We start from the raw sequence: 20,812 nt of genomic DNA, 5'->3' as shown, positions 1-20,812 counted from the left end.
CTGAAACCTGGTTATTCTAGTGGAGTGAAAACAAATATGCCAGCCATTTTGCTAAATACATACACAACAGGCCGTCTTTCTTCTTCGGCTTTTCTGGAAATGTTTTTCTCTTTTTATAGAGTATTCCCAAGCAGTCAGAACACTAATCCAACCCTGTAGTATGTTTGGATTTAGAGAAACTGACATTAAAACAGATTATCCTCTAAACTGTAGGCCTTTAATGACATGCTAAATGTATAGAAACTGATTTGGATTTCAAAGTTTTCCATACAGAAACTTGAAGTTGCAAAGATGCAGGCATGAAGGATTTTTAGGTGTCCTTAGTAGTTTTTGTTAGAGGAAACTTGGAGCTTAGATTTATTTTTTTTTGTTTTTGTACTTTTTGAGGACAAAACCTTCTGTTGATAACAGACTGTGGTACACTGTGGGAATGTAAGACTACTGGGTCAAAGAGGAAAGTTATATATTAAGATGAATTTTAATAGATTAAGATTAAAATTAGATAAGATGTTGAAGTTCTCTTTGGGAGTGACAAGGTTGGACAGGATTAGGAGGTCAGGGAGGCCAGATTAAGATGGTTTGGACATGAGGAGGGAGAGTGAGTATATTGGTAGGAGAATGTTGGACATGAAGCTGCCAGGAAGGAGGCAAAGAGGAAGGCCAAAGAGGAGGTATATGGATATAATAAATGAGGATATGAAGCTAGTGGGTGCAAGTGTTGAGGATGCAGAAGACAGGGATAGGTGGAGAGAGATGATTCACTGTGGCGACCCCTGAAGGGAAAAACCAAAAGAAGAAAATTAAAATTAGATATATTTGTAGACACAGCAGGATATATTTTGCCTATATTTATACATGGGTCTTTCCCAAGACAATAACCGATTTTGGATTTGTTCCATTAATTCCATTAATAATGGAGCGGTGGTAGCTCAAGTGGTTAAGGCTCTGGGTTGTTGACCAGGAGATCGGAGTTCAAGCCCCAGCACCACCAAGCTACCACCGTTGGGCCCTTGAGCAAGGCCCCCAATCCACCCTGCTCCAGGGGTGCTGCATCATGACTGACCCTGCTCTCTGACCCCAACACCCAGGGATGGGATATGTGAAGAAAGAATTTCACTGTGCAGTAATGCATATGTGACAAATAAAGACAACTTAATATAATAGTGCTGATGTTTTTGTTAATTCAGTATGCACTTCTGTAAAGAAAACATGGCCACAGTTTGAAGGATAAGCTAATCAAACACTGCTACACTTATAGCTCAATTAGTTCGTCTTTATTTAACCTTTGTGTAGTGTGCAGGTCAAACTGGCACTTGGTATTGAGAAAGACAGTTATGACTATATTTATTTTATGTGGAAATATATATATTTTTTTCAATTTCTGTACTGCTTTCAAAATCCCAATAATGTCTAGAGTCAATTTGACCTGAACAGAACCGAAGGATCCAAAGAGTGAACGTAACACAAGGGTTAAAATCATTTCTCAAGGTAAATAGTGTCTCTGATTAGGATGCTCTCTCCTCCAATGTCTCCCTGAAAGACTTTTGGGATAATACAATTTATTGATTACTTTAGTGTCTTATTTATGTATTTAATATTGGACCCAAATGGATTTTTTGAGTAAACTTACAGTCCAAAATTTCAGCTAAGCATACTACGACCTTATATACCCTATATTCCCAAAAGTTTTGGGACACCCCTCCAAATCATTGAATTCATGGGTTGGGCTTGGCCCCTTAGTTCCAGTGAAAGCAAAGCATACCAAGACATTTTGGATAATTTCATGTTACCAACTTTGTGGGAACAGTTTGGAGATGGCTCCTTCCTGTTCCAACATGACTGCACACCAGTGCACAAAGCAAGGTCCATTTTTTACTGGAACTAAGGGGCCAAGGGACCCCTGAAAAAAAAAAAACACCTGAATTCAGTGATTTGGAGTGGTGTCCCAAAACATTTGTCAATATAGTGTAAGATTATGCAGCTTGAGGCTAGTTAAAATAAGTCTGAGACTACAAATGACTATACTATACCTACACACATTGTCTATTTACCTTCTGTGCTATACAGTTCACTCTGCCTAAGAAAGAAAAAAGAAAAGCAGAGATCGAGATTCATGCTTCAATCTTATCCACAGGAATAGGTGTCAGCGGCAAGGGCTAAATTAAGAAGCTAGCAAGCAGGAATTTAATCCATTGGATGGCACTGATTAAGCATCTGAAATGTCAAGCGATAGAGCAATCTCTAGGATATCTCTCGCCCTTGGTGTCACTTCTGTTAAGGATCTGTTAACCCAATAACAAAATATTACATACTGATAATACATATTGATATGCAAGCGTTTCGGGGTAGATTTTTAATTTACATGCAAGTGGATACCAGTATTTGTAAATATTAAACGCTACATATTTCTATTTGTCTCAAGTCCATAACTTTTCAAAGATCTATATACTTTATCTAAGACTTTTAATGTTTTTAGTTGTAAGTAGATATGATACTGTAACTCATAGATACTCAACTATGAATTTCTGGGGGAAAAAAAAGGAATTAAATGATGACTGAAAATGTTGTGTGGTAAATACACTGTAAAACATGAAAGCGCAATTATGTAAACTCATTTCTTCTGTTTAAGTCAAATTGTCATGGCCTGTTTGGGGTATTGAACTCAAGTTTATAAAGTTTTGAAAGATGAAACTAATCCATTGTCTTGACTACTTGTGAGTTGAAACAAAGCTTATCTTCAAGTTGATTGTACTCATGTTCTTTAGGCAGCAGATCAACTTTCATGTCTAGGTTTAACCACGTTAAAATGTGGTACAGTGTACATTCATTTGTTTTTGTGTATTACCGTTGATGCATTTCAGGACGTTAAATAGTAAAATAGCAGTAGGTTACATATGAAGTATTACTAAAGAGAGACGTCTGCTAAAATTGATGAAAAAAGGCCATATGTCCTTATACACTGACCAGGCATAACATTATGACCCCCTGACTTGTCTGCAGCTATGCAGCTCCATACGCAGCAAACTGCAATGCACTGTGTATTCTGACACCTTTCAATCAGAACCAGCATTAACTTCTTCAGCAATTTGAACAACAGTAGCTCGTCTTTTGGACTGGACCAGACAGGCCAGACTTTGCCGGTTCACCACTGTTCCTTGTTTGGACCACTTTTGATAGATACTGACCACTGCAGACCGGGAACACCCCACAAGAGCTGCAGTTTTGGAGATGCTCTGATCCAGTCGTCTAGCCATCACAATTTGGCCCTTTGTCAAACTCGCTCAAATCCTTACACTTGCCCATTTTTCCTGCTTCTAACACATCAACTTTGAGGACAAAATGTTCACTTGCTGCCTGATATATCCCACCCACTAACAGGTGCCATGATGAGATCATCAGTGTTATTCATTTCACCTGTCAGTGCTCATAATGTTATGCCTGATTGGGGTATATCTCCGTATATATTTCTTCATCTACCATCTTTTTATGAGCCTGTGTCCACCGTAGCCTCAGTTTCCTGTTCTTATAGGACGCTCATGTGTTATGCTGTGTTTTTCTGAGATGTTTTTCTACTCAACATGGATATAAAGTGTGGTTACTTGAAGTTAACATAGCCTTCCTGTCAGTTTGAACCAGTCAAGCTGTTCTACCCTTGACCTCTCGTATTGACGAGGCATTTCAGTCTGCAGTTGCACACTGGATGTTTTTGTTTGGTATTTGAAGCTCTCTCTATAAACTCTAAAAACTGCTGTGTGTGAAAATCCCAGAAGATCATCAGCAGTTTCTGGAATACTCAATCCAGCTGATCTAGCACCAACAACCATGGCACAGTCAGAGTCACTGAGATCACATTTGTTCCAGTCTGTTACACACACACACACACACACACACACACACACACACACACACAGCTAGACAGGTAGACTATTTAATTGTGTAATTAAGCATGATTCTCCAGATATTTCTTTTACATATCTTTTTTTTTCTTCTGGCTTTGACAGTTTCTTCACCATGATGCTATGAACGAAGGAAATCTGTAAATTCTGTAAATTGTACGTTGGTGTATGTTCTGGTTAATGACATTAGTCTTTCTCTGCCCCTCAAGCTTCCTGCACATTAGCACCACAAGAAAGTAAAAACCTCCCACTTGTCTCAACCACATCCTCATCCACAAACTTTCTAAAAAGAAGCAAAACTCCCAGAAGAATGCACCTCCTGTTCATGTGTGTGTATCTGTTTTGAAACACTTTATCCGTTCGTTCTGAATAATGTATTTATATTTGGGTACGTTGCGTTACATTACTATTGTGTTAAAAAACATTGTTTCTCCCATCCCAGTAATGATTCATTCTTTCTGAATCATTCCACAACACAAAGGTCAGTATCTGGTCATCTAATTCCTCAGTATTCTTCTCCACCTATGGGCATTTCTTTAGTCTTTAGGCTTAGCAGTAGCAGTCTATGTAGACAACCAGTGAAATCATAAGATGGCCAGTCATAAGTCAATCATCAGATGAAGACAAAAAAAAGTATCTATTATAGAAAGATCAAAAATGCAATGTAATGGGTTATTTGTACTCTTATCCTGATGACCATGAGGATAAATGTCCTTCTAAAACCACTCAAAGCTTTACTGAACTGAAAGCTAAGGCTAAATTTTGCTAAGAGCTAAAGGGCAATTTGTAGCCTAGAAAATAAAATTAATCTGGGCCAGGAAGTAATGTTGTTCACACAATCCTAAATTTGTCCCTAAAGTGAACTGTATCAAAGGTGTTAACCTTTTGGGTAATGGTTTCTACATATAATAAAAGGTGCAGGGACGGCGTCTTTACTCGGTAGTGAATTATAGTTCTACATTAATATAAGTGGCTCTAGTGATAGTCTAATTACTGCAACAAAGCATGCTACAATATTATCACAACCTCTAAAGACAATAACGCCATATTAACCTATGATGGTTTCACAGAATAATTCTCATTATGTAAGTTTGTTTTTGGGTCTGTGGTCATCTTGTGACTAGATCACTGGGGAAGAGCATCTACAAACATCAGGTCTTGTGAAGTGTTCCTGGTATGCAGCGCTTAGTTTCTTGCAAAAGTGGTCCAAGGAAGGACGACCGGCGAACCGGCAACAGGGTCATGGGTGCCCAAGGCGATCTGTTCTGATCTGATCTGATTTTCATTCAGTTTTAGAATTGATCAAGATCACAAAGTCACAGAACGTTTAAAAGTCTGAAATACTTTTTTTTTTTCAGTGGCTTCCTTCCTGTTTGATGTGTATGTTAAGGGTATAGTGGTGGAGGCATCTACGTCAGTGCCACTGGTGATGAGTTCTAGTGTTTCATTAATAAAGTGAGTTAATGGATCTTGTGTAGATGTGACTATACATTATTTGGCCTAAAGTCTGTGGACACCACCATAACCATATCTGCCCATTCCAAAACTAGAAGCATTAACATGGAGGTGTTTCACTCTTTGCTGCTGTAACAGCCTGCTCTCTTCTGTGAAGGCTTTCAACTAGAATTTGGAGCATGGCTGTGGGGATTTATGGTCATTCAGCCACAAGAACATTAGTGAGGTCAGGCACTGATGTCTGGTCAGGGTGGCCTGGGATCTGGGGTTCAGTGGAGGTTGAGGACAGCACTCGGGCCATTTGATTTGCTCCACACCTTTCTTGGCAATCAATGTTTTTTTTTTGAAGATCGCTTTTCACAGGAATATATTTCATGTAGATCCCTTTAGTTCCAGTGAAGGGAAATACCAATGCTTACAGCATTTATACATTCTTGACAGTTGTGTGCTTGTGTCACCAGTTTGGGGAAGGTCCACATACTATATTGGCTGCAGGGGTGGACTTAACCAATAAGTGAGGTAAGCAGCTGCTTAGGACCCCGGAGAATTAGGGGGTCCCGACCAATACCAAGAAGCCTATATAAATCATATAGTACTTATTACTTTTCTATCATATATTGTCAAGATTTTAACGTTATTATTACATCTTTTCAGATGCGGGCCCCCCCCATGATTCATGAATAGTGGAATGTTCCTATCGTACTGCACATGCGCAAGATTCCCATACCTGGAATCGCTTAGGGCCCCCAAATCACTAAGTCCACCCCTGATTGGCTGGATAGTCAGGTAACCATACTTTCAGCCATATAGTTTAGATATTGTCATATTTTTACTATCAAATGCCAAAGAAATTTTGCATACTACTTAAACTCAAAGAAGATACTTAACCTTTTGACTAATTCTTACTGAACTTTAAACCCAGACACATTTTGATTACCTTTTTGAGGGTGGTACAACATGAAAATAATACCATCATAAACTCTTGCACACTTTGTCAGATCCTTTCCAGAAATTGCCAGTTCATCCAGTTCAGCAGAAATATAAGCACCACTACTGAACAACTGAGGGCACCGAGGCCACCAAGTTCCTCAAATGTACGTCAAAGAATCACAGTTCTCTTTGGTTTTTAATTCCTTGCATTTGATACTGTATTTAACTCTTTAAACGCATTTAAAAACTAGATGAAGTTTGGTGAACTTCTATGTAGTTGAAGAGTGTAATGATGTCACTTCTCTCCTGCTGCCTTAAAAATCCTTGGGGGTTGGGGTCAGAGTGCAGGTTCAGCCATGATGCAGCGACCCTTCAAGCAGGTTGATTTGGGGGCCTTGTTTAAGGTGCTGGGGCTTGAACCCCGATCTTCCGGTCACTGACGAGTTGGCCTCCTCTAAACAGAATCATGGTTGCTCCATATTTTTCTTTTATTTAAAAAAATAAATAAATAAATAAAAATTAGGATGATTAAAGTTTAGATTCCAAGGTATGTTAGAGGCAGAAAAATAATCCTGTGACCAGGATTTTGTCTTTTTTTATAGCCTTTAAATGGCATTACAGTTATCATTTTAGCATCACTGGGTTTCTAATAGCATCTCTATGAATGGACTCCAGAGCTGCATTGGGTAACCTCTATATCCTGCTGTGATTCCTACACAAGGATCTGAGTTATTTTACACCCTATAAAACAGTTTATCCTGTCAGACTTGTCACATATCTGGCTATATTCAACGCTGAGCTTTTACTCACATCCATTAAATAGCTTAAGAGCACTTGATACAGCAACATTAACCAACTTTAACTACATACACATAAATAGAGGATGAAGTCTGCTGGTGTGTGTACACGGACATTGCTTTAGTAATATAAGCACTGTAACTATTTAGGGGCAGAAAAATAAAAATAGTTCTAAATTTCTGAATTTGTTTGTGCTATTTATACTTGGGAAGCATTTGTATGGCCCACATAACCAAGGTGCAATTTTGCATTCTGTAATTTTAGCATAACAAAGGTTTTGGTGTGTGTAAATTATGTTTAAAATCACTTGTAAGTTCTGATTTTAAAACAGACTCTTGGAAGAATAAAACTGAAATTTGGTATAGTCCGAATTGTGTGTCGGGTCAAGCTGACCCGTGGAGAAAATATAATATGAACATACACACACACACAAATAGTGTGGGTATGAGTGTGTGTTCCATTTAGAGAGGATGTGTAAAGAAAACAATTCGCATGCCCTTTTTAAACACTCCTGAGATTGCATTTGCAAGCATATATCACATTATATCTACATTCAACAAGACATAATTAAGACAATTTCAAGAAAAGACAGAGAAATACATTATGTATTAATTAGTAAAAACACATGGACATGCTCTCTGCAAGTATTTATTCTTTTACTGCCGTTAGATACACATGCCGTAGATGAATGTGTGGTAGAACGGTAAAGGTCATTGTGTTCTACTTTTCTCTGTGTGTGTGTGTTCTGGCTGTCTCTTCCCTGCAGGTTTCATGAGACAGAAGCTGCAGTCAGGGACACCCATCTGCTCCATAATTAGGCTCCAGAGAGTGGACACTCTGACACACCTGTTTGCCCTTTGTCAAACTTACCATTCAGAGCCAAACTTGAGTTTGAGCCAGCTGAGTGCAGTGAAGTACAGTGATCTATAACTGTTGTCCTGTTTCTGTGCTTCAGGAATGTAACACTGTACTTTAACTAGACAATGATTGGATTGGAAATGGGTCCAGAAGGCAACACACCATATTAGGGGCCTGAGGGATATAAACTTTTGAACAGGATGTCTGGTGTAAATTAAAAGATCTATTTTCATTTAGTACCGCTTCTTCGTAAGAAGCTACATCAGATATTTCAAAGATTCCCAGAAAATAATAACGTCAGGAATGTAACACTGTACTGTAGCTAGAAAATGATTAGAATTGGAAAGATTGCTATGTAGATTATGATTTAGACCACTGAGTGTTAAGCATCAACAGATCTAAAGCTCAAACGTTCTGGATCACTGAGCAAAATAAATGGTGACCAAGTAGTGATCATCAATGGCTTTCAGGGCATTTAGAAGAGCTTAGGAAAGCTAGCATGATTCAAAGCATATATTCACCGACAGTAAATCTTCTCTGACTCAATATAACTGCCTCAGCATTTATTTATGATGGACTTCTTGCAAGATTTAGCCAGATCAATGTGGTCAAAATGATTTGTCTGAATGCCAGTCCATGTTATGGCCAACATTTATACAGTAAATGCTCTGTGATGCTGGAGATTCTGTTTTCAAATTTTAGTTTACATTTTATAAGTAAACTTGACTAAAAACATTAGCTTAAAAGTACAGGTGATGTACAGCATGTATTGTATGTGTGAATTATTTTAGTACATAAATTTAATCAATTCAGAAGTCATTCATTTAAATCAGTGTTAGTAAAAAGGTTAACAGGGACTTTAGTTATATTAAATGATCAATAACAGGGTAGTGTGATGCCGTTAACACTACAAAGTTGATTACTTTCCCGTAACAGCACATCCTGAAGTGTTTTATTCGGCTGTTAATCAAGATTTAATCAATGGCACATTGCACCTCTGTGGTTGGTGGTTTAATTCCCACCTCTGCGTGGCTCATTTCCTGGTCCTCATTTCTCCTCCCCTAGGCCAAAGACATGGCTTGTAGACTGATAGACATCTCTAAATATTCTGTAGTGTGTAAGTGGTTGTGTGAGTCTGTGTGGGATTGTGCCCTGCAAAGGATTGGAACTTCCACATCCAGAGTGTCTCTTTTTTTTTTTTGTCCCCTGGGTCCCCTGAGGTGCCTCATGACCATGTGGAGGATTAGTGCTATAGAAAATAGAGGGATGGATGACACATTGTGTTGATGTTGTTGTTAAATATCTAGCAGACAAATTAGTTCCCGTTATCAGTTATGTTGTAGGAACTATAGACATTTGTTCCCTCACCAGCTTCTCTATTTTCTCTTTATTGAAGTTAATAAGACAGTTAAACTACCCACTTTCCTTCAATGAAAAATTCGTACACAGTTGCTACAGATGGTGCAAACATTCACTGATGCTCCAAAACAGGGGTCCTCAACCACCGGGCCGTAGACCAGTACCGGGTTGTGGATTATTTTGTACCAGGCCACAAAGAAACAATAATCTTATTTTATATATATAACTTGTGTGTATTTTATTTACAAAAAATGCCACTCCCAGCTACACCACACTCCCGCATTTGACACAGTCACGGGTTTTTCCATAAGTCTGCAAGCTAACTCATGCTAAAATGACCCAAAACAAATGTCAACCCCCCACCCCACCCTGGACCCCCCTGACCCCTGGGTCGTGGTAATATGGTCCGGTATCAAACCACCTGTGGTACAAAAAAAAGGTTGGGGAACCCCTGCTCAAGAAGGCAACACGATACAGTCAGTTTCAGTTTGCTTACATACGAGAACATTTTTCTATAGATTGATCAGCATCATTTATAACACAACATCAAATGTTACGAATAAAAGCCTGAAACTGCAGCTTATGCTGGGGTTGATTTCACTCCAGGGTGTAATAGATTAAAGAGTTTCATCTCTGACTTTCTGTCACCATCAGACAATAAATCATCCACAATGCAGTTCTAGCTTCAAATCTGCACCATCATGGTGTTTCATCCAAATCCCAAATCAACTTAATGGGTCAGCAGAGACTGCCGTACATTATAGTGAGTGATTACGTTTTGGGGAAGGTAAAAAATATTCCTGTGGCAGGGTTTCGCTAGACTGCTCGCTCTGCTATGATGAATTGGGTGTGATCCAACACAGTGTCGCACATTATTTCTTTTCATCTTGTTTGTGCCAGGATGTGTGATTGTCAGTGTTTGGAGATGCTAGACCACGCTTGTGAAGAAGATGCTAATGAGTGAAGAGTGGATTGTGCTTGAATGACAGCATGGCTGGAATTTATATAAAGAGAAAAAGGGAGAGAGAGAGGGAGAGGGGGGAGTAGGGGGGCAGGCAGTCTTCCAGATGACATCATCCTTGCTCTTTTCATCTCTTCCAATTTCTCCAGTGTCTTCTTGGCTGATGAAGAGCTAGTCTAAAAGAAAATAATTGCTGTGTTTGGTATCTGTGGAAAAGCTAAGGCACTTGTTAATCTTTTTAAAATCTATTTTTTGCTACATCTGCATTCCTGACACTGCCTCTGACTCTCTATGTGGCCTATTAGTGATCAGACAAGTCTATTCTTATTCTGCTCTCCACATTTATTCTGTGTGTGTTTATACATGGTGGACAGCGATGCTGATTTTTCCCGGCGTCAGCACAACTGTTAACAAAGCACACAGCACTTTTGAGCTCTCGGGTCAAGTCTTCCACCGTGCAGGCGAGGCTATGTTTCACTCTCCCCTGAGCAGATACTCAAAATGGAAACGCGAGCGCTGCTCAGCTTTAGACTCAACACAAATAAAGATGATCCGAGACAAGGGGGAGAATATTTCTGGAACTGGATCTGACCACAATAAAAGAAGGTATGGCCAGTAGGCGTCATGTTCAAACATAACAAAGCCAAATCAATCTCCAGATCCAGTTATGGGGAAGCCATTGTGTTGATTTTATACAGATAGAGAAGATGTACTTTAGTGAGCTCTGAGGGGAAGTTTAAACCTATTGATTGTTGATATTTGACCAGTAACCAGTATCATGTGGGAAATGTGGCAAGGTACAGCACGAGGCACATTATTAATTTATATTAAGGCTAATCCTTTGAGATTAAAGGCTGCCATGTAATTCAATTATCTATTAGTTTTATCCTTGACCATTTTTTTTGCTTAGTCTTGTCATGGTAAGAGAATAAACCTGTATATTATGATGTATGAGTTGTGGGAATATGTTAGAATTTTCTTTTGGCTTCACTTTTTTGATAAGAAGTCTGGTTTGCGCTGTCTGCCTCTCCAAGCCGATATATCGGGGAAAGACAGTGCCAGAAGAACCACACAGAGTCAGGGTTCGAGTAGCAATCCCCTTCAGAGTTTATTTAGACACACAGGAAGTATTCATATAAACCGAAGACGTGGTCTTTGTCATCATCTACTGTATGTGCAATATCCATGGGTAACAAAAGGAGTTCAACAGAGGTCACTACAAGTGGGCTAATGACAAAAGGCATTGTCCATAGGTAACATGAGGCATTAACGATGGACACCAAATGTGTCAACAGAGGTGGTGATGGATATCTCCACAGGTGGGCTGACAACGGAGTATCTGTGCTGGACACATTGTTTATTCAATCGAAACAAAGAATTCTTTGGTCTTAAACAAAGGATATCATGGTCATAAGATAAGGTCATAATAAAAAGACATCACGAAATCAGCACAGAGCGTGCCAAGATAAATGCAAAATATATCAATTGATGCTCCTTTTCCTGTTCATTCCCGTTTGAGCTTACTTTATTAGCAGGTGGATGGAAAGGCAGCGTGAATCCCGTTGGCCTTGGGATCTGGTGACGTGTGAAATACGTGTGATAAAGATGATGAGCTGCACATGCTCCCTGCTTTGTGCCTGTAATGGAGCTGTTCAACAGGGAGGCATGCTTCTCAGGCCACTTTCCTGGCATGGATTCAGCATACAGTGGGATCAGGAAGGAGATGTCACAGTATGGGCAATCTTTCAACGTTGACAGTGACGTTGCAATGCGGTGTCATGTTGCAGAAGCTTTAGACAGAGAGGTCATATATAAATGTCTTGTCGGGTAACAATGGGAGCATATAATTACATCCCTTATTACTATTTTTTATTGTACTGTAAGTTCATTGAGCACATATACAACAATATTACTTCTTGGCATCCTGGGACCCATATCCTTTAACACAGATTGATTTTCTGAATATAATCCAACTTTTTCAATATTTATATGTGTACAATAACATTTGAGGTACTTCATGTACATCATTTTAATTCAACTTGTCATTAGGGTCTATTTATAGACCAACTATAATTTATTTCTTAATAATTTAATAAATTCATTTTTAGTATTTTATAATTTAATAAATTCATTTTTAGTATTTTACCATCCATGTACTTGCTTTTGGACTATTTTGTGGCATTGGGACAAAAAATGACTAATACAGTTATTATAGTTTAGAATTATTTTAAAGATGCAGCACTGTAAGTATCAGACATATATATTTGACTGTATTTAAAGTGAACTAATGGACATAAAATGTCTAAGTTCACCTGAAAGTACATTTTATGCTAAAATTAAGATGATTTATAAAGCAAATAAATCAGAGCATCGAGCATCTTCACGACGAGCATCTTCACAATGGTGCAACTGGTAGTTGATCAAACCCAGTCTCCTGACCCCTGGCTGAATCCTTCATCAATGTACCACTGCAAACCATCATTCCATTACATTTTACAACAAGCCATTATTTTGACTTTTATTCATCTTTTACATGGCACATTTAACACTTTTGTCCATACACCAAAAAACTAATGCAAAGTAGATACGTATTTAAGTATTTGTAGTGTTTCATAAGAATTTCTGTTTGTATCGAGCCTTCTAGTGGCAATATATGCATAGAAAAAAACCCCAAACTATTCTTTTTTTCATCTAAATGTTTTTATACTCAAAGTAAATTGTGATATTAAACCCATTTCTGCTCTCGGAAGTGCTTGTTCATAAGCCGCTAAAATCCAAAGGCGTTATTTTCAACCACAAAGATTCTGTGTAAGGTTATCCCAACAGAGGTGAAAACATCTCTGAAAGCCTATGTGTCCTGACTCATTTTATATCAGACTTGAGGTGATTAAATAATTCGTTTGTTTATACTGACTGAAAATGTCGATTTCCATCCCACCGGCAGAATGGGACACCAGTATACTTGTTTAATAGGGTTAAAGAAGTGCTGCATAATAAACTCAAACTGACCTGAAGCCTGAATTCAAACTACTTGACACAAAAGCATGGTGATAGTTTCATTCTGTACACTGGATTAAACATTAATCACATAAAATCCTAAATATAGACCTAAGTTAACTTTAATATTTAGCAAACACACAAATAGGTTAGTTAATATGTGTCGAGTTTTATTGTTATTGCTACTAGGTAAAATACTAGCTCTTGAGCATACTTGCTAGCATATTTCGGTACGCTGTGTTATGCTGATTATGTGTTACAGAAATAGATTAAGGTGATATTGCTAAAGGAAGGAAGCCTAGGGTTGGATAGGCTATAAAATTTTATCTGAACACAAGCCAGCATTATCACTTTCTTTCTTTCTTTCTTTCCACACAGCATCTGCGATCTCTTCCCCGCCCACCACTCCTACACAGCTGACCAAACCCTCACCATTTCCTCTGGAGGAAAACCGCAGTCTCCCTATGCATCAGGAGGAACGCTTGCGCTCTCTGTCCTCTCCCCCAGACACGGGCCAGCATTTCAGCATGCCCTCAGCCAAGCCACCTCACACCACTTTCTCGGCACCCATTGCTACCTCACGCATGGTGAGTGCTCCACGATGTTTATCTACACAAGTTTACGTTGAGATGCTGAGTTTGGTTTCAAGCAGAAAATAAAGGATGAGAGGTTACCACAGGGATAGTGTAAGGATGAGTGCTATGATATAATGAGAATCTGGGGACATTTAAGAAAATGCACCACAGATCAGCATGGCATGCATTAATACAACCTGTTCTTGGTGCTTCTTCGCTTGCTCCGAGATGCTAGTTGCTGTATGCAAACAGGAAGGGTCACTGCCTCACTCAGTAAAATAATGCTAACACTAATAATGTGATAATGAAAAAATGGATACGAGTGTGAAACTGTATGCAAATAAACCTCTTACCACATCCTAATAGCACAACATTTTCAGAGTCATGACCTCTAAATACTACTTCCCATCTACAAAGATGTAATTATAAACAATGTATTAAACTTCACTCATAGTACCAATATAAACAATATAACTACTCCATATCAAACAGCTAAAATATTTTTAAATGGATCTGTTAAGGGTATTATTTCTAGCATATAGTAGTTTATTAAAATTATTTAGAAACAAAAGCAACAAAGTAGTTCCTTACCCAACTTCAAGCCTTAACCTTCCTAATTTTTTTTATATAAATTGATTTTTCAGGGAGATTAAAAAAAACAACAACATAATCTGGTAACTATATCTTACATTTTGCTTAAGCTTATATTCTAGAATTTTCTTTACTTTCCCCACAGGCTTCTAAGCCATCACACCCCTTTTGCAAACATGTCATATCTGTTCATTCTACACTGACCTGAAAAGTCAGACATGGTGTAAGGTATTTTTTGCTGTTTATGGTTAACAAAGGAAATCTGTATTTAGAAAGCTGCAGCGTCTTATCTGCTACACTTCTGCACTGCTGCTAGAGCCCGTATGTTTCTTAAGCCTCAGGCCTGTGGTCATTCTCTGGCCAAAATCAATACAGAGGACACCATGTGGGATGCTGTTATTCATTCCTCCTGCTTGATAATTTAAGCAGGGATCCAGGTCTTCTCTCAGGAGATGTCATTGCCTTGACATACCATAGCTCTGGGTCAGATAACATGTTCCTTGAAATTAATTAATTAAGATTAAAATAGGATAATAAAAATATTATTTATATAGCACTGTTACACAAATCACATAGGGTATAACACAAGGAGACAAGGACAAAAATAAAACCAGAGATGGAGACTAAGATGAACAAAAGAGAAATCATTTTTTCATTTTCATATAAAAAAGAAAGAAACCAAGATATATAATTTCTAATAATAACCTTTAATAATTATAAATAATAATTAATAATAAATAATAATCTTTTTCCACCTTTAATGTGATGTAGCAATCATCAGGTAAAATTATAGGGAAAAAATTTAGGGGAAAAAAGAAAAGAAAAACTTTTACAATAACCTGATTGCATAAATGTATAGAGCACTAATCTACTACTAAGTTTTAGGAATAAAAAGAAAAAAAACAGGTTACATATATTCTATTAAAGCAAATGCTGAAATAAAAAAAACATTAGCTATTTTGGTTGAAATGGTGGCCAGTGTATTCATATAAAATTAGTGTAATGACCATGGTATCTTGTATTTATATCACAGATAGAATATTTGAAGTATAGACACACATTACTGAGTTGAAAATACTACAAATAGGAAAGAACTAAATGTTCTCTAACATCATTTAAAGAAAATCACTTTGGGGTTTTGGGCTTATCTTAGTTTTGCTTGCAATTGGCTGTCAGCTGTAATATGTATAATGACCTGTGGAAATACACTGACCAGGCATAACATTATGACCATGTGCCTAATATTCTGTTGATCCCCCTTTTGCTGCCAAAACAGCCCTGACCCATCATGCTGTATTTTCTGACACCTTTCTATCAGAACCAGCATTAACTTCTTAGCAGTTTGAGCAACAGTAGCTCATCTATTGGATCGGATCACATGGGCCAGCCTTCACTCTCCATGTGCATCAGTGAGCCTCGGCTGATCCATGACCCTGTCACCAGTTCACCACTGTTCCTTCCTTGGACCACTTTTGATAGATACTGACCACTGCAGACTGGGAACACCCCACAAGAGCTTTGGAGATGCTCTGATCCAGTCGTCTAGCCATCACAATTTGGCCCTTTGTCAAACTCGCTCAAATCCTTACGCTTGCCCATTTTTCCTGCTTCTAACACATCAACTTTGAGGACAAAATGTTCACTTGCTGCCTAATATATCCCACCCACTAACAGGTGCCATGATGAGGAGATAATCAGTGTTATTTACTTCACCTCTCACTGCTTATAATGTTACGCCTGATCGATGTAAACAAAGCCTAATAATACTTGGCTTTGGAAAAAAAAAAACATCCAACATTTGTCATGGCCCTGTGGTTAATGGATTTGATATGACAAGTTTGTCAACTGACTAGTTTATACAGAGCAGCCCAAAAAATGTATAGACACTTCAACATGAAATATACAGCTCTGGAAAAAAATAAGACACCACTGCAAATAATCACTTTCTTATGTTTGTTTTCTTACAGGTGCATGTCTTGCTGAGATGAACAGTTCTGTTTCATTTTTTATGAACTGCTGACAATATTTCTCCTAAATTCAAAATATAACTACTGTATTATTTAGAGTGTATTATTTAAAAGAAATGACAACACATCAAAATAACCCAAGATCATGCAGAGCTTTAATAACTCAAATAAAACAAAATGCAAATAATTTGTAAACAAACTGTGTTAATGCTTTGGCTAAATAACATTAAGAAATCAGTATTTGGTGGAATAACCCCGATTTGCATGGGTTTTGGCTCCATGCCCTCCACCAGTCTTTCACATTCAACAGCTCAGCTTTGCTTGATGGTTTGTGACCATCCATCTTCCTCTTGATGACAGTCCAGAGGTTTTCAATAGGGTTCATATCTAGAGATTGGGCAGTAGTCTCTTATTTTTTTTTCCAGAGCTGTATATGCATGAAAATTTTATTACTAAATTTATATAAACATCAAAGGGTTTGAACACATTAGGTTCTCAAAGTGGTCACCATTAGTGTCCAGACACTTTGGCGAACTACTGCATGAATTACATCACAAATTTGTGATTTGTTAGTCATATTGGTGGTTCTGTTCCAAACACAGGTCACCATTGTCGCACAATACAATACAATACCATTTCAAAATGATCTTGCGTTGCTCGAAAGTCAAGCGTGTCTCTGCCATTTTCTTTGGCTCCATCGACCTTCACAATGCCAATGATGACTACTGACATCTTTAGAGAAAACATACTACACATTGCTACCATAATTCAATTAGAGTTTTAAAAAAGGGCATAGATAACAACTGTTGAATTTTTTTGGGCCCCTCTGTATGTAAATCATACTCTTTTGTCCCAGAGCTGGAAGAACTGAATGCATATGGGAACTGAGGTTCCACTGGTTCAAAGTTACAGATCCACCATTCACTGGGTAGAATTTCCATTGGCTCTAAATTCAGATATGTAGATGTTTTTTTTCCCCCCTTTTAACATTGCTTGTGCTAAAAAGTACCACAGTTAATGTGACAATTAAGAGTTATATAATAAGTGAAGTTTTGGAGAAAGACCACATCTTGACATATGAAGCTCAACATCCTCCTTTCTATGTGTATGTATGCACAACTCTGTCAGAGGTTAACTATCTCCCCAGCCATTCCATCCAGAACTACAGCCCAAGATATTAGTTTCTTTCCTTCCTCTCTTACTGCCATTACAATTTAGTTTGCTCTGCACTTGTAAATCTTTAATTACTGTTTTATGTGACACACTGTGACTGTCATTATGTCTTGCTAATATTAATCGCATAAAACTTAATCTAGAATAATAAACTGAAGTACTTTTTTAACTAGCCTACTTTTTTTTTTTTTTTTTTAACTTCATGTAGACTTCATCTGGGGTAAAAATAGGCCTGCTTACTCTTGAGCATAGCTTTCCAGGACTCTTTGATGTTCTTCTTTTAGCAACTTGGGTAATAAGAGCCAGTATCATCATTTAGACTTGAGACACATTTCATATGCAGAAAGTCCAGAAAACTAAGCTCAATTTCTGTGCAAATTACATGTTGCTACAGTCCAGTTGCACGTTGTCCTGTGCATCTCTCCCGACTAGGTTGATTATGAGCAAAACACTTTATTACTGTTGCATTGCAGTAAAGCAATGCCACATTGTTGAATGTTTGATGTTAAAGACTATAATGAATGAAGGATTTATGTGACCCAAATCATTTCAGAGACTACCATACATAATCAACATACACACAAAGACAGGCTCATAAAATATTAAAAGGAGTAGTTTTAAATTTATCTGCTGCCTTTGGTGCCAGAGCAACTTCAGTTTCACGGAATATAGTGATAGGCCTTTCTATCCCAAAATATAATAATAATAATTTTGCATTTAGAGAGACTTTTACGTTCCTGTGCGAATTATGTTTAGCTTACAGTAAATGAGCCAGATACACTTTATTGCCAAAAGTTTTGGGACACCCCTCCAAATCATTGGGGTTGGGCTTGGCCTATTAGTTCCAGTGAAAGGAACTCTTAATGCTTTAGCATACCAAGACATTTTGGACAATTTCATGCTCCTAACTTTGTGGTAACAGTTTGGGGATGACCCCTTCCTGCTTCAACATGCCTGCACACCAGTGTACAAAGCAAGGTCCATAAAGACATGGATGAGCGAGTTTGGTGTGGAGGAACTTCACAGAGTCTTGACCTCAACCCGATAGAACACCTTTGGAATGAATTAGAGCGAAGGCCACGAGCCAGACTGTTGAAGCTGTCATAGTTACAAAGGGTCGGCCAACTCCATATTAAATTCATGTGCATGTAAAGGCAGACATCCTACTTTTGACCTGGCTCACAGTCTCCGCTCTAATTCAACCCAAAGGTGTTCTATCAGGTTGAGGAGGACAGTCAAGTACCTCCACACCAAACTCGCTCATCCATGCCTTTATGGACCTTGCTTTGTGTACTGTGTGCAGTCATGTTGGAACAGGAAGGGGTCATCCCTAAACTGTTCCCACAAAGTTGGGAGCATGAAATTGTCCAAAATGTCTTGGTATGCTGAAGTATTAAGAGTTCCTTTCACTGGAACCAAGGGGCTAAGCCCAACCCCTGAAAAACAACACCTGAATTCAATGATTTGGAGGGGTGTCCCAAAACGTTTGGCAATATAGTGTATGTTGCAGGGTTATATTGCAAATCAAGGTATCTTTGGACGTGATTATTCTTGTTTATTCTGTGAGGATTATAGCCAGCTGGGAAAAAAACAAAACATCTACCCATCTAGTCTCTATCTATCTTGTCATACCAGCTACCAGTTGCCTACCGAAGACAGATAAGCTGATCAAACTGGTAGAACATCCTTACCAGCTGGTAGGAAAGAGACCATTTTTGAATGACCTTTAAGGACAAAGAAATTAACACAACAGTAGTGCAGTTTAAACACTTATCAAGTAATAAGGAAGCTGGAAGTTGACTGAAAGCAGTGTTTTGCCAGCTAAAAGCCTTTAGTCACTTTTCAACATGGTCCAGAAACACTTTTAGTTACGTGTTTTGTAACTTTGTAATATATTATATTTATAAAAAAAAAAAGTTATCTTGGATTGGGAACCCCAAAGATATTTCATCTATACCACTGAGATCTCTGTGGAAACTACTAAATGGTTTATTATGTTCAAATAAATGCTTAGTTCATGGCAACTCCTGATTTTTGTGGAGTGATTTTGCAAACTATCGGTCCAAAAATAAATATTTCTAGCAGATTCATCAAAATGCAATCCCATCTTTAAGCAGCTAAATCTGCATGTGACAAACGGAGAGAACTAGGATCATTTGACCCACCCATGAACAAGCCAATAGTTCGCTCCAACCACTGCAGCAAACTGGAATAGTCCATTTTATTCCGGCTAGAGAGGGGGGGTCGGTGATGATAATTCACTTGAAACGCACGAGTACACGAGCAGAGCGAGTCTACTCCAGGACAAGTCGAACTGTATCTGCGCAAGGGGACTGAACAAACGCGCAGTAAAATGCATAAATAGCTGACTGTTGACACGTTTCCTTGTGCTAACCGAAGGCGGTATCGTTTCGCACCGGGGATACGGCGACGAGGCGGCGGGGAGACGAGTGACAGGCGCGCCGCGTGCACTAAACCCGTTTCTTCACTCGGTCCTCCTTCTTTTTCGCCCACAGGCTCGCGGTTTGTCTGAAGGCATGCTGGAGAAACTCGATCTCGAAGATGAAGGTAAGCCTTTTAAACCTGAATCTTACATAGTGGTTGTTTTTAAGAGTGCTTATATGAATGAGTATGTTTTCGGTCGTTCACAGCTTTTCAGCGCGTGCCATGTTGCATAGGTCCTCATCTATTTATGTCTTCTTCCAGAGCATTAATATGACCTCCTTCCTTACAGCGGTGCAAAGCAGTGAGACTTGTGTATTTATAATGCTGTACAGTATACTATGTAGTATATGCACCACAAGCCGGAGAGCTGCAGATGAGAATTTCCCTCTTGTCACATAGCTTGGCGTCATGCATCTCAGACATAGTGCCATATCATTAAATGAGCAATGTGTGAATTCAACACTAATACATGTCATGTGGCTGATAAGAACACAGCTACTGTAGTATATGAGTTAACACATTGCTTCTGATTCCATCACTTCCAGTTTGAGGAATCCCCTAAACCCAGTTTACTCCAAACCTGATGTAATGACTACTGTTTTGCCTTAAAGTATAAAGTATTTATACTGGTTAAACAAATAGTTGAATCAAACACCTACACATGCAAATAATCCTAACTAAACAAACAGCGCATACAGTGCCAGTCGAAATTGTCCAGCTTTCAGACATGACTGCTCAGAGAGTGTTTGTGTAAAGGGGGGAGCTGGTCAAATCTCCCCTGGGGTTGGTTTTGAGTAGACATGTTCC

The 20,812-nt window shown here is 38.5% G+C and overlaps 1 protein-coding gene and 1 long non-coding RNA gene across 5 annotated transcripts in view; both read left to right on the top strand.

Annotated features, from left to right (window-relative positions):
* Positions 1-20,812, top strand: part of prkag2a (protein kinase, AMP-activated, gamma 2 non-catalytic subunit a) — a 92,587-nt gene that overhangs the window by 37,325 nt on the left and 34,450 nt on the right. For all 4 annotated transcript variants that reach the window (XR_009203306.1, XM_058376425.1, XM_058376426.1 and 1 more), the window contains 2 exons: positions 13,633-13,841; positions 20,077-20,128. Coding sequence is in view for 3 of the 4 variants with exons in the window: in XM_058376425.1 (XP_058232408.1) it covers positions 13,633-13,841; positions 20,077-20,128 (261 nt within the window). In the remaining variant the exon portion in view is untranslated. The remainder of the gene's footprint in view (positions 1-13,632; positions 13,842-20,076; positions 20,129-20,812) is intronic.
* Positions 5,016-6,441, top strand: LOC131344281 (uncharacterized). The gene is made up of 3 exons (XR_009203307.1): positions 5,016-5,870; positions 6,006-6,137; positions 6,350-6,441. It is a non-coding gene; the product is annotated as an uncharacterized LOC131344281 (long non-coding RNA).

The sequence above is a fragment of the Hemibagrus wyckioides genome, linkage group LG23, assembly GCF_019097595.1.
Source record: "Hemibagrus wyckioides isolate EC202008001 linkage group LG23, SWU_Hwy_1.0, whole genome shotgun sequence".
NCBI classification, from domain to species: domain Eukaryota; kingdom Metazoa; phylum Chordata; class Actinopteri; order Siluriformes; family Bagridae; genus Hemibagrus; species Hemibagrus wyckioides.
This window is presented reverse-complemented; position numbering and strand designations above follow the sequence as displayed.